Source organism: Artibeus jamaicensis, unplaced genomic scaffold (assembly GCF_021234435.1).
Source record: "Artibeus jamaicensis isolate MK-2021 breed Jamaican fruit bat unplaced genomic scaffold, CSHL_Jam_final scaffold_3272, whole genome shotgun sequence".
In the NCBI taxonomy this organism is placed as follows: domain Eukaryota; kingdom Metazoa; phylum Chordata; class Mammalia; order Chiroptera; family Phyllostomidae; genus Artibeus; species Artibeus jamaicensis.
Window position 1 is genome coordinate 591,336 of NW_026522039.1, and position 14,624 is coordinate 605,959.

The 14,624-nt window shown below is 55.7% G+C and overlaps 1 protein-coding gene across 1 annotated transcript in view; it reads left to right on the forward strand.

Moving 5' to 3' along the window:
* The window catches only part of OBSCN (obscurin, cytoskeletal calmodulin and titin-interacting RhoGEF), a 132,295-nt gene that overhangs the window by 68,606 nt on the left and 49,065 nt on the right, over positions 1-14,624 (forward strand). The window contains 10 exon segments of the mRNA XM_053657057.1: positions 2,481-2,744; positions 2,915-3,181; positions 3,286-3,558; positions 4,556-4,752; positions 4,901-4,976; positions 11,020-11,292; positions 11,772-12,047; positions 12,360-12,647; positions 12,771-13,043; positions 13,576-13,949. Coding sequence (XP_053513032.1) covers positions 2,481-2,744; positions 2,915-3,181; positions 3,286-3,558; positions 4,556-4,752; positions 4,901-4,976; positions 11,020-11,292; positions 11,772-12,047; positions 12,360-12,647; positions 12,771-13,043; positions 13,576-13,949 — 2,561 coding nt within the window.

Genomic DNA, 14,624 nt, shown 5'->3' on the forward strand with positions numbered 1-14,624 from the left:
CTTTATTTTTTTCTTTTTAATATATTTTATTGATTATGACATTACAGTTTTCCCATTTCCCCCTGCTTCATTCCCCTCCACTTTGCACACCCCTCCACCACTACTCCCCCCCCCTTTAGTTTATGACCATGTGTCTCAAGTTCTTTAGATTCTATATTTCCCCTACTATTATTGCCCTCCTCCCTATCTATTTTCTACCTACCATCTATGCTACTTATTTTCTGTACCTTCTCCCCCCTTTTCCTCCTCCCACTCCCCTGTTGCTAACCCTCCATGTGATCTTCATTTCTATGGTTCACTCCTGATCTAGCTGTCCTTTTAGTTTGCTTTCGTTTTAGGTGTGGTTGTTAATAACTGTGAGTTTGCTGTCCTTTCACTGTTCATCTCTTTTATCTTCTTTTTCTCAGGGAAGTCCCTTTAACATTTCATATAGTAAGGGCTTGGTGATGATGAACTCCTTGAATTTGGCCTTATCTGAGAAGCACTTTATCTGTCCTTCCATTCTAAATGAAAGTTTTGCTGGATAGAGCAATCTTGGATGTAGGTCTTTGAATTTCATGACTCAGAATACTTCTTTCTAGCCCCTTCTTGCCTGTAAGGTCTCTTTCGAGAAATCAGCTGACAGTCTGATGGGAACTCCTTTGTAGGTGACTGTCCCCTTTCTCTCGCTGCTTCTAGGATTCTCTCCTTCATTTGAATCTTGGCTAATGTAATGACGATGTGCCTTGGTGTGTTCCTTCTTGGGTCCAACTTCTTGGGATTCTCTGTGCTTCCTGGATTTCCTGGAAGTGTATTTTCTTTCCCAGGTTGTGGAAGTTCTCCTTTATTATTTGTTCAAATAAGTTTTCCACTTGTTGCTCTTCCTCTTCCCCTTCTGGTACCCCTATAATTTGGATGTTGGAGCGTTGAAAGATGTCCTGGAGGTTCCTAAGCCTCTCCTCATTTTTTAAAATTCTTGTTTCTTCATTCTTTTCTGTTTGGTCATTTTTTTCTTCCTTCTGGTCCACTCCCTTGATTTAAGTCCCAGTTTCCTTTCCATCACTATTGGTTTCCTGTGCATTTCCCTTCATTTCAATTAGTTTAGCCTTCATTTGTTCCTCTAATTTGTGACTAAAATCAACCAGTTCTGTGAACATCCTGATCACTAGTGTTTTGAACTGTGCATCTGATAGGTTAGCTATCTCTTGGTCACTTAGAAGTATTGGCTCTGAGGCTTTGAGCTGTTCTTCTTGAGCCATAATGTTTTGGTCTGTTCACGCCTGTTACATATGAGGGGTGGAACCTTAGGTGTTCACCAGGGTGGGACAACCCAGTTGCTGGGTTGTGATGCTGTATGTGGGGGTGGGATCAGAGAGGGGCAATGGCATTTGTTCTGCCCTCTCTCAGATTTTGGTCCCCTCTGCTGCTTCCTACAAGCAAACGGGGCCCCCCTGGTGTGGGCCCCCAGGTGTGTGGGCCTCCCTCCAGGACCCTGTGGGTCTCTCTAACAAACTCTCTGTGAGCCTGGGAGCTTCTCCTTGCACCTCGACCCCGAAAGTTTCTCCAGTTGGTGCTTTTAGGCTTTAATTCCCATCACTAAGGCCCTAGCCTGTGCAATCTGTCATTTTTTTTTTACCTGGTTTATCTGCACGCAAATGTGTGACAGCAGTCAGCCTTGCGCCCTCACTGGGTCCTCCCATTGCCACCCCACACCTGGGATCTGCCAACCGATGCCTGCGTGCCTGGGTCGGTCTGGCTGATTTTTCCTTTGCAACCCGCTCCTCCAGCCACTGGCTCCGCCCCTCTTGCCGGTCTGGCTGAATGGTTCGTTGTTGTCAGACTTTGGTACAGTTCAATTTTATGTCTGTTTTGGTTGCATTTTTGTTACTAAAACTTTGTTGCCTTTAAACTTGGTTGTGCGAGGAAGCACAATGTTTCCACCCACGCCTCCATCTTGGCCACCCCCTGTCTGCTTTCTATTACTGCATAGTCTCAGACTTGGCATCTAGGTACTGATCTCCATCTAAATCATCTCCTTTGACCTGTCTCACATACAGCTGGAATGCCAGTGTGTCCCTCTGTCTCTCTTAATGTACTTATATTTTCCCCCTAACCTCTAGTTAGGATGTGAGAGCTCGCCCGGTCTTAGGGGTCTGAGGGGATCCCTGGCCCTGATGACCTGGTTGGACCTAGCTTTCTGCCCATGGACATTTGGATGGCAGCTTCATGATATTCACATGGTTACATCTGGAGCTCCTTTTAAAGCTCCCACCATAGACCCTCTTTCCCCTTGAGGGAGACCCAGGCCCACTATCTCAAAACCTTCCCCAGTCTCCTGGGGCCTGTAGCAATGGCTCCTTCGGGTGGCTAGGCAGCTAGGGTGAAGCTGAGGGCCAGGCCAGCCCTAGGTTCTCAGAGGGGCTGACTGGGTGTGGGGAGCTCTGTCTCCTGGCTGGGTCTCTGGACTTACCTCATGCCCTCCCTGCCCACCCACCCTGAAGCCCCACAGCTGGTATTCAGAGAGCCCTTGAGGAGCCTGCAGGCTGAAGAAGGCACGTGGGCCAGCCTGCAGTGTGAGCTGTGGGAGCCCAGTGCTGTGGTCTGGAGCAAGGGTGGCTTGGAGCTACAGGCCAGTGAGCGCCTGGAGCCACGGCAGCAGGGTTGCTTGGTGGAGCTGGTACTGCAAGACCTGTGCCGGGAGGATGCAGGCGAGTACACCTGCACTTGTGGCTCCCAGGCCACCAGCGCCACCCTCACTGTCACAGGTGAGCCCCAAGGTGGGCTCCGCCCTCAGCACAGGCCCCACCTGCTTTGGGGTTCCCTCTGGGCTACAGTCCCACCCCGGGAGTTATATCTTGGGGGACCCTGGCTCTTGTAGGGCTGGTGGGCAGACCTGACCTGAGGTTCTGTTGACCTTATGTCCCCCTCCCCACAGCTGCACCTGTGCGGTTCCTCCAGGAGCTACAGGCCCAGGAGGTGGATGAGGGTGCGGTGGCATGCTTGCGCTGTGAGCTGAGCCAGGCAGGCGCCAGTGTGGAGTGGCGCAAGGGCATGCTACAACTCTTCCCCTGCACCAAGTATCAGATGGTGCAGGAGGGTGTGACTGTGGAGCTGCTGGTGCATGGTGTGGAGCAGGAGGACAGTGGCTACTATACCTGTGACACAGGCCACACTCAGAGTACCGCCAGACTCTCGGTCCGAGGTGAGCTGTCTCTGGTCTCTGCCTCCCCCAGGCCCCTCAGGCCCTGTGGAGTGGAGTGGGGGTGCCATGCTCAGCACCTCTAAGTGCCCCTTCTGGCCCCTCAGCCCCTAGGCCTGTCTTCCAGACTGAGCTGCAGGACACAGAGCAGGAGGTGGGCAGCCTGGCCCGGCTGTGCTGCCAGCTGAGCCAAGTGGAGCCCAGGGCCCCTGTGCAGTGGCTCAAGGAGGGTGTGGAGCTGCACGCAGGCCCCAAATATGAGATGCATCACCAGGGGGTCATGTGTGAGCTGCTAATCCATGGGCTTGAGGCCAAGGACTCTGGCGAGTACACCTGTGTGGTGGGTGGCCAGAAAACCACGGCCTCTGTCAAGGTCAGAGGTGAGCTCTTCTCTAAAAGCTATCCTTTGACCCCCTCTCACCAAGTGCTGTTCTGGGGTGGCTCTCAGGCCCCTGAGGTTACAAGCTGTCTTCATTTCTGCACCACTCACCTGTTGACAGTGGGAAAACCAAGGCTGCAGCCCCTGGATGTTGCACTGCCCCCTGCCCCCAGCCAGCAGGTGGGGCAGCCTGACCTGAGCTGCCCCTTCTGGGCCCCTGCCTGTCTGTCTGAATGTCTTGCCTCCCTGATGTCCCAGCCAAAACAGGGCTGACCACAGGGTGGAGATGGACAGAGGCGGCTTACCACCCTGCAACCTCTTGCCCACTTTCTCCTAACAGAAGTGCCCTCAGCCCATCTTTGCCCCCAGGGGTCTGTGTTTATAGCAAATGGGCTGACAAATATCATGTGAGGCAATAGAGGCCATGGCAGGAAGAGTATGAGAATATCCAAGAATGCTTCTTGGAGGAGGGGGAGTGGGAGGTTCGCTGGGGTGCTCAGACCTGGTTGGTAAAAGGCCCCCTTCAGCCACACCCCAGAGTCTGAGATAACCATCCTGTGGGTCCTGGTTGCCACTGAACTACAGACCGTAATGGATGTGGGGTTCAGCTGCAAGTTGTTGAGAGTAGAGGCCACAGGTGCCCAGTGACATCTCTGGGACCAGCAGCATCTCTGCTGCTGCAGAACAACAAGGTGACAGAGGTGGCCATGCAGGGCAATCACATCCACACACTTCGGCTAAAGGGCATGACACCTGAAGATGCAGGCTCACTGTCTGAGGTGGAGGGTGAGGGTGGCTGCCCCTCTTACCACACTTGGAGCTAGAACATCCAGGCCCTGTTCAGGGACAGAAGCAGACTACAAGCATCCCTGTTTGGGGGTTGGGAACTAGCCCCACACATGGGTGGGGTCCTGGGGGAAGACTCCAGGACTGGGAGGTGCTCCTGACAATGGGGCATCCCCAGTGCTGAGACTGATGCCACAACTCCCCTGGTGCAGCCCCCAAGGTGACCATTCTGAAGCCCCTGCAAGACGTGCAGCTCAGTGAGGGCCAGGACGCCCACTTCCGATGCCAGCTGTCCAGGGCCTCTAGCCAGGAGGCCTGCTGGGCCCTGGAAGGGGTGCCGCTGCAGGCCAATGAAATGAATGACATTACAGTGGAGCAAGGCACAGTCCACTCGCTCACTCTTCACAAGGTGGGACCCTGGGACCTGCCTCCATCCACATGCTTCCAGACCCATGGGAGGGGACAGTTCCAACTCTAGCTGGATTGCCCCCAGGGACTTGCCAGAAAAGATAGTCCAAATGGGTTGCCAGGCTGAGACTCCATCTCTCCTCCCACAGGTGACCCTGGAGGATGCTGGAACCATCAGTTTCCGAGTGGGATCATGTAGCTCAGAGGCCCAGCTGAAGGTCACAGGTGGGCAGTCCCCATCCCATGCCTGGCAAGGCAATGTCTCCATATTCTTCCCTACTTAAAGAGCTGTTGGGGGTGGTGAGGTCAGAAACCCATCATCTAGCAGTGATCTTGCCTTGGCGTGCAATTTTCCAACCCATGACTGCTAAAGCCATGAACCGAATTGCCCCCTGAGGTATGCTGGTGGGGATCAGATCAAGAGATTCTGGTGTGCATGTGGGGTCCTTGTGTGGGGTTAGTGCTGTCTGCAGGGGGGATATGGGAATCGGGGCCATGGGGGAAGGAGGCTGGGTCCTGAGGAGGAAGCCCTCTGTATGGCTACCCTCTGTATGGCTAATCCTATGACATAGATCATCTTAACACACATGTGCATACTTAACAGGTGTAATAGTATAGTGTACTTGGCCTCAGGCATGTAAACAGGATTTCAAGGACCTTCAACTTGGCTTATACCTTGTCTGCAGAGCTGGTCATTCCTGAGCATCTTTCTCTTATTGTCCCACTCCTGATTCTCACACTGATCTCACCTGTCTAACCAACTGTTAGACATCATCAACCCACTTACCATCCATCCATTCATCTATCATCCATCATCCACTCATCCAATATGTAACATCCATTCACCATCTACCCATCCACCATCAATCCATTTTTCATCTATCTACTAACCATCATCCTTCATTATTGATTCATTAGTGTAACATCAATTCATCCATCCATCTATTATCTATTCATTGAACATCTACCATCCATTCACCATCTACCCATCCATCATTAGTCATCTATCTATCTATCTATCTATCTATCTATCATCCACCATCCATTTGTTCATCAATCCAACTACCCATTCATTCATTCACTTATCCACCATACATTTATCCAGCCATCCACTTGTTCACTTATCCATCCATCCACCATCCATCCATCCACCTATCCATCATTCACCATTATTCATCTGTCCATTCATTCATCTATTCATCCACCTATCCATCTATCCACCATCCATTCATTCATCAATCAGTTCATCCATTCAGTCATTTATCCATCCATTTATCACCCATTTACCCAGCCATTAATCTTTCACCTATACATTCATCCATCTACCCATTTATTCACTACGTACCATCCATTGAACAAACCCTCTAAGCCTCTACTTTTGTCTAAGTCTCAGACCTAGAGAGGAGCCAGGGTGCAGCTCTGCCATCAGGGAGTCCCCAGTCCACAGGGGTAATTGGGCATTGGCAACAAAACACGTCCTGGGTCTTCAGCGGTGGACAGACACAGCCAGCTCTGTGGCCTCTGGGTCTGGGAAAAGCCCCAAGTTGAGTGGTGGGAGAGGGATAGGGACCTAGGTGTCCTGATAAGGCCAGACCAGGAAAGGCTTTGTGTGTTCATCAGAGTGAGTGTCTCTAAGGGGGACATGGAGCTGGGTTGGCCCTTATGGGCCTTGCTTAAGGCTGTGCCTTGGTCCCTGTTAGACATCCTGTGCCAACTGGCCTGCATACAGACACCCTGCCATGTCCTTGGGGGAAGGCAATGTGCATGGGGTTGTGCTAATGGGTGTCCTTGTAGGTGGTATATGGGCAATCTTGGGAGCTGGGAATGGTGCTGGAGCTGGGAATGGGGATGGTGCTGGAGTTGGGAATGGGGAACTGAAGAAGCAGGCAGAGACTGTCAGATGTACACTCTTGGGAGAGGGTTGGGGCAGGTGGAGGGCTGGTGCTGGGATTTCGGTGGTGCATGCCCAGGAAGGTCTTGGGGGGGCTTCTGAGGAGGGCCTGGCTGGGGCAGGCATGGGAGCACAGCAGCTGCATCTGGGAAGCCCCTGGTTCAGGCCTGCTGTGTGATGGGGTAGGAAGCAGTTGCCATAGGCATTAGGGCACTGGAATCTTAGGGCCAGGGGCACCGAAGGAGACATTAAGATAAATGGTCTTTTGGGAATAGGAGGAGCATCTGCTACCACACTTTCAGGGAGGGAGGGCTTATTCCCTGAGGCAGATCCCACCTGCTCAGAGTGGTGTCCCACAGACTCTCCTCCCACCTGACAAAGATTGAAGCCATGGGGCTTGGGGCTGGTTCATTCTACTTGTTGAAGAAGCCATGGATGCATGTCTTCTGTATACTTTTGTGAAACTGGGTATATGCCAGAGAGGGGCATGGTTGCAGGGGATGCTGAGCCTGCTCTCTATGGGTGGTCTGAGTGTATTATTCCATGAGCAGGGTTGGATAGCTGGCCTAGTTGGATCTCTAGACCCAGGGATCCCCCAAATGGTAGACCCCTACATGAGCATGTGGGCCCAGGGCACTCCATCCTGCCCTCCTGTTGCCCTCTTGTGCAGAGGCAGCACCATACCTGGTACGTGGCTTGCAGAACGTGGACGTGTTTGCAGGGGAGGTGGCCACATTCTCCTGTGAGGTGTCCCGTGCAGGTGGGCCTAAGGCCCACTGGTGGCTGGATGGGACCCTACTGCAGGATGGCCCCCAGAGCACCATCTACGAGCGTGATGGGACCTTCCATTCCCTCACACTGTCGGGCCTGGGGGTTGCTGACTCAGGCACCGTCACCTACCATGCAGGGTCCCTGGTCTCCACAGCCAAGTTATTGGTCAAAGGTACCAGCTGATGGAACCCTGCCCGCACTGATGCTTCTACCCCTGCTGTTCCTGCATGCTTCCTGCAGGCTCCTGGGACAGGGGTTTGGGTACTGGCATTGCTCACACGTGCCATTTGTGGGTGTTCAGGCAGGTCACTGTCTTGCTTTCTGGGTGAGAAAGAAGGCCTGGCTCAGAGCATGAAGCTAGAGGCCAACTCCATGGCCACCTATTCACAGGGTCCTGAGTATTTCTGCTACTTGGCTGCCACTCTGTGGCTGCATGTAAGTCAGGTGCACACCCAGAGGGCAGCCTAGAGGTGAGGGCAGCTTTCCTACCCAGACTGCCTGACCTGTCCCTGCTTGTGGCTGCTGCCACTGCTGTGGTTTGGGTTGGGATCTCATGCTCCTTTGGGGAAGAGCTAGTCATTAGGGAGGGCAGTAGGCTGCCAGGGTCCCCTCAGAGCACTCCAAGTGGGTGTGTCATGTGCTCCTGGGAGGGTCACTTGGTATGTCTCCACCTGCCATGCTTGCTGACAGGCCCTCTGCACTATTGCAGAGCAAATGAACATTTCCTCTAGGTCCAAAGGGCGGGCCATTTGTTGAGCATGACTTTGCCAGGTAGAGATTGGATGGAGTCCTCTGGAGAGGTCCTTGGAAAGGGACAAGCTGGGCTGGGGCTGCTGTGTGCCCAACAGAGGGTGTGAACACTGAGGGAGCCCCTGGGATTTTGGGAGGGAGTGTTGTGTCCCTGCTGGGGTAGCATGCTCCCCAGAACTCAGAGGGTTAGAGAGTGCAGGAGAGGCCCAGTGGACAGGGGCCATCTGCCACAGATGGGGTGTGTGGGGGCAAGACTTGCCCTGTGTTGCCATGGGCTAGTCCTGGGCTGCCACGGCCAGTTCTTTTCCTGCCAGAGGCCCTCGCTTGCTTGCCAATGAACCACTGCCACTGACTGCATAGGATGGGTGGGCTCTGGCCACACTGCTTAGGCTGACACGTGCCCGGCGTGTCGGCCGACAGATCCCACGGTGGAGGTGGTCAGTGCCATGCAGGACCTGGCGGTGGAGGAGGGCGGTGCGGCCGAGCTCCTTTGCCAGTATTCACGGCCGGTGCTGGCCATGTGGAAGAAGGACGAGCAGGAGGTATGCGCCGACGGGTGCCGAGTCTTCCTAGAGCAGGACTGGACCGTGGCCAGGCTGTCCTTCAGGCCGGCCTTGCCCTGCGACAGTGGCGTCTATTCTTGTGAGGCCGCAGGCACCCGTGTGGTGGCCCTGCTGCAAGTGCAAGGTGAGGCCCCTCGGTAGGCAGCCCCAGGCATGGTTTGAGCCAAGATGTAATGGAGTAAACATCAGGTAGTGACAGCCAGTGCTGCATGACTGTGACAGTACTAGAAAGACAGGATCCAAGCAGATAGATCCTACTGGAGCTGGCTGGGCCCTGACCCCATCCACCCAAACCTGCGTCCCTTCCCAAGCAACCGGATAAGACGGGGTTGGCTAGACAGATCCTGAGCAGAGGCTGAACATAAAGAACCTGCATCCAGAACACTGGGAACATAGAGGCAGGCAGGGAAACAGTGTCTGGGCAGGTGAGTGAGCAGGCTTGAGCCACAGGGCCCTCAGCAGGGCTCTAGGTGGGCTGTGTCCCCAAACCCTGTGTTCAGATCCCAGCTCTCCTTCTTTCCAGGCTGGTCACTCAGAGGGTATACCAAGCCCCATGTCCCTGAGAGGATACACAGTTGGGGGACCAGGAGGCAGTGGGCTGCCCACTCTGCGAAAGGCTGGGGCCACTTTCTTATTGAGAAAATCTTAACCAGTCCTGGTGGTGAGTGAGCTGAAAGGTGGAGAGAGCTGTCAGGAGGCCTTTCGCAGTGGAAAGCAGGTGTGGGCAGGTGATACCAGCATCCACGACTGGTCACCTGAGGTCACCCCCACCCCATTCACTCACTAGCTCAACAACTGAGTTTTGTAAACCTCTTTTTGGTGCTTGCAAGCATATCAGGGAATGAACAGAAACCTCTCCCTGTGTGGTGGTCCCCCCGACATCTCTGCTGAAAAGTGTTACAGGAGCTCTGGGGAGGGACTGCAGCGTGTCCCAGGACTGGAGTGGGTGGCGGCTGAGGGGAGGCTGGGTCTCACGGACATCTTGGCAGAGCCTGCAGCCACAGGCAGGGCCCAGTGGAGAAGGGGGCACTGGAAGGGAGTGGGGCCAGCAGGCGCTCGAGGTTTGCTGCTGCTTTAAAATCCTTGATTTTATTGAAAAAAGCTGCAGTGGCATCCTCAGACAGGAACTAAGGGTGAGCTCCTGCAGTGGTCTCCCCGGCACCTCCAGAGCATCCCCTGCTCCCTGCCTCTGCAGGGGTCAGCTGGAGCCTGGCCATGCATCAGGAAGACTGCAGCCAGACTCCTGTATCCCCATCAGTTCTGTTGCAGGGAAGGAAGGGGTTGGGCCACAAGTGAGTCTGGTCTGTGGTGTGAGCAGCTCAGGGTGGGAGGGCAGTCTGGTGGAGGGATGTGGATGGCCCACATGTCCTCTGCTCTGAGACAGTCTCCCCCTTCAGTCACTGGGCTGCTGTTCAAAGCAGCCACCTTGCCTGCAGGTGTGGGCCTGGGCTGCAAACAAGCTGGAGGGAGCACCGGGGCCGCTTGTGGCTTCCATCCAGGCCATGTACCCAGACAGTATTGGGGTTGTGGGCCCTGGCCTCTGGCTCAGTGACTGTACGGGCTCCTTGCTGTTGTGTGGGTCTAGGCCAGATACTCCCTAGTACCCAGGCCCATCCTGGGTCACCTGGTGCTTCTTTCCTGCCTGACCTCCCCACCTGGCCCCTCATATCCTTCACCCCACCGGCCTGACTCCCTGCTGTCCGCCATGCATCCATCCTTCCTTCCCATTCTAGTGTCCCCTCATGTCACTCTTCTTGGCTTGACACCTGTCCTGGGAATGGCACTAGGAGGTGGCAAGCCAGCACAGCCAAGCACTGAGGTCCTGGCTTCCATGAAAAACATGTAGCCATTTATTACAGACTCACAGACTTTGTAGGAGAGAACCACAGAGGGTTGGGAATGTGGGTAAAGGTGTCTCTGGTCCCAGCAAGTGAGGGAGCAGCCCGGAAGGCCTGATAGAGTTGGCTGGGAGACAGAGGGTCGGATCCAGAGCTCCACCTGCAGCCAGGGCAAGAGGCGGAAGCCTTAGGCCAGTGATGAGCCCTGCTGTGGCTCTGGTGAGTTTTAGGAACACCTGTGAGGCTTCTCACTTGTGAGGTAGGGAGGACCCCTTTCTGACCACGAGCTTGGGAATCAGGACCTTTGAAGGATATGCATGGTGGCTCTGTGTACATACACCACTGGCCCCCTCCTGGTGGCCCGCTGCTTGAACCTATGTCTTGGTCCCTTTGACTGTGGGGGGACTTGAGTGGTAGAGGCTCCCAGGCTCTAAGCCACCCCTTCTGTCCCCCAGCCAAGAATACAGTGGTGCGAGGCCTGGAGAACGTCGAGGCGCTGGAGGGAGGCGAAGCCCTGTTCGAGTGCCAGCTTTCCCAGCCAGAGGTGGCTACCCACTCTTGGCTGCTGGATGACAAGCCAGTGCACAGCTCCGAGAACATTGAGGTGGTCTACTTCGAGAATGGCCTGAGGCACCTGCTCCTGCTGAAAAACCTGCGGCCTCAGGACAGCTGCCGGGTGACCTTCCTGGCAGGAGATGTGGTGACGTCTGCGTTCCTCACCGTCAGAGGTGAGGGTGTGGGCAAGGGATCTCTGCGACTCCTCCCACTGGATACTCTTCCTGAGGTGCAGGAGTTGAGTAGGCCCACAGGCAGGTGGAGTGTAGGCCTCTCAGACCCTTTCTACCAAACACTGTTGCAAGACTCTGGGGATCAGATTGGGACCAAAGGGGTAGGGGTGTGGCTGTGGGTCTCTGTCAGCCCTGCTGCTGGAGGCTGGATCTGCAAGGAGAGAGCCTGGGCTGCATGGTGAGAGTGGGGCAGGGTCTCTCAGACCCCTTCCCCGTGACATTGCACTGTGTTGCGGAGGGAGTGGGCAGAACAGGAAGGGCTGTGATGTTGATTCTGAGCCTCCATTTGAGGCTCAGAATTGCAGCCTCTGCTAAGAGGTAGAGGAAGGATGGGGTGGTGAGAAGGGTGGTTTGGGGGTCTCCGAACCTTTGAACATGGTTCCTGGACCCAAGCTCATGCTCTGGCCCTTGCCCCACAGGCTGGCGCTTGGAGGTCCTGGAGCCCCCGAGGGACATGGCTGTGCAGATGGGAAGCCAGGCCCACTTTAGCTGCACGCTCAGCGAGGTGGTGCTGGTGGGCGAGGCAACCTGGTACATCAACGGGGCAGCAGTGCAACTTGATGATGCCAACTGGACAGTTACCGCAGATGGCAGCCACCACACACTGCTGCTGCACTGTGCCCAGCTGCACCACGCTGGCGAGGTCACCTTCGCTGCCCGTGACGCTGTGGTTTCTGCGCGGCTTACCGTGCTGGGTGGGTGGCTCACTTGCCTATTGCTGCTTGGGTGCTGGACTTGCTGGTGGGTGGGTAGGGTGGGTAGGTTCCAGCCCCAGAAGCTGGGGGGCTCTCTGCGTCCCACCACCCAAGGTGGGCTGCATACACAGTCTCTTTGTGACTGAAACACTTCCTAAGACAGGCACCCGATACTGCTACTCACAGGTCTGGGGGTGGTCTGCCCGCACTCTCACTGTGCCCCAGGATTAGACACCAGGGTGCAAGTGGTGGTGCCCCAGGTGGGCAGATGCAGGGTGCCACACTGACTGTCCCCTTCACCCCACCACTCAGGCCTCCCTGATCCCCCGGAGGATGCTGAGGTGGTGGGGCGCAGTGACCACTCTGTGACGCTGTCCTGGGCAGCACCCACCAATGATGGTGGCAGAGGCCTCTGCGGTTACCAGGTGGAGATGAAGGCATCTGCCACAGGCGAGTGGCGGCTGTGCCACAAGCTGGTGCCTGGGCCTGAGTGCATTGTGGATGGCCTGGCCCCCGGGGAGACCTATCGCTTCCGTGTGGCAGCAGTGGGCCCTGCAGGGGCCGGAGAGCCCGTGCACCTGCCCCAGATGGTGAGGCTAGGTGAGCTGTTACTTTAGTCCCAGCTGGTGAAGGGAGGGGTCCAGCCTGAAGCACTCAGGCCTCCCCATGCCGTGGGCGGGTTGGGGTAGGGCAAGTCCTTGCTGACATGCTCATCCACTGCAGAGCCCCCGGAACCTGCGCCTGTGCCCCCTTCTCCTGAGAGCCGTCAGGTGGTAGCGGGCGAGGACTTGTGTCTGGAGTGTGAGGTGGCAGAGGCTGGTGAGGTTGTCTGGCTGAAGGAGACGGAGCGCATCCAGTTTGGTGGGCGCTTCCAGGCCATCTCCCATGGTCGGCGGCAGACACTGGTGATCCGTGGCTTCTCGGCGGAGGACCAGGGACAGTACTGCTGCCGCCTGGCCAGGGACCCGATCTCTGCCGCTACCATCACCTTCCAGGGTGTGTCTTCAGGGCCCAGAGTTGGGGGGTGGGAAAGTGGGAGGGACCCTGGGGTGGGGGTGACCTCCACAGCAGGTGGTCCACTTGGGACGCCCACCTTACACCAAAGTAGATTGAAGCTTGCTGGGGAGAGGCCAAGACCCTGCATGGATCAGCCTCATGTCAGAACCTGTATCTCGGGCATCGTAGGCTGCACCCCTTCCCTGACCCAGGTCCTGGGCACATAGCCCTTAGTGCCCACTGCTGGTCCCTTCAGTCCTCGGGCTCCTGTTCTCTGAGTCCCTCTGCCCTCCAAACCTTCCCATGGCCTCCAAGCTCCCCCCACCCGGCTCCACCCAGGCCTGACCAGGGGAAACTGAGTCTCAGAGACAGCTGTTTGGAGCTTCTGAAACCCTGGGAAAACTATGTCCTCAGAGCTCTCTGGGGCCAGGAAGGTAGCAGGGGCCTCTTGAGGGGACACTGTTGGCACCCCAGGAGGGCCAGGGCCATGGCTGTGTTCCCACCTGGCTGACCAGTTCCCTGCTGCCCACAGTGGTGCTGACCCCAGGATCTGGGGATGAGGTCCCTGCACAGCCCAGCCTGCCCCCCGAGGCAGCCCAGGAAGGCGACCTGCACCTGCTGTGGGAGGCTTTGGCTCGGAAGCGCCGCATGAGCCGAGAGCCCACACTAGACTCCATCAGCGAGCTGCCAGAGGAAGATGGGCGCCTGCTATACCAGCAGCAGGAGGCAGAGGACGCGGCCCCTGACCTCTCGGAGGATTATTCCACAGCTGATGAGCTGGCACGCACAGGCGAGGCTGACCTGTCACATACCAGCTCTGACGATGAGTCCCGGGCAGGCACTCCTTCTCTGGTCACTTATCTCAAGAAGGCTGGGAAGCCTGGTTCCTCTCCACTGGCCAGCAAGGTGAGCCTCCAGCCTGGCCTGCAAGGGAGGCCTGGGTGTCTCAGATCTTAGCCACCAGGTCACTGTCCACCATCCATCCACCGTCCACCACCCACCAACCCATCCAGCCAGACAGCGTTTGCCCATCTGTCCATCACCAATCATTTATCCATCCATCTGACATCCACATATCCATTTGTGCATCCACTGCCCAACAACATATCCATCCATGTTCATCTTTATCTGTTTGTCCATACATTCACCCATCTACCTACCCATGTACCATCCACCATCCACCATCCACCATCCACCATCCACCCATCTACCCATTCCCTCACTATCACCACTATCACAAATGAGCGGTTGCCTAGTCTATCACTACTCATTTATCCATCCACCATCTACCATCATCTGTTTATCCATGCATCTGCCATCCACTTAACTGTTTATCCATCTATCCCACTATCAAGCATCTATCTACACATCTATTTATCTATTTGCTGATCTGCCCATCTACCCATCCATCCATTCACCATCTGTCCATCCACCCATCCAATTCATCCACCTGTTACTGGCCTCTCAGTAGTGTTCCTCACAACTCTGTGAGTCTGTCTGGTGACTGTGTGAAGTGATGTCAGTGAGGGTGGGATTGATCCATGTGACAACAGGTGCACTCAGGAATCCAGCCTCAGTGAA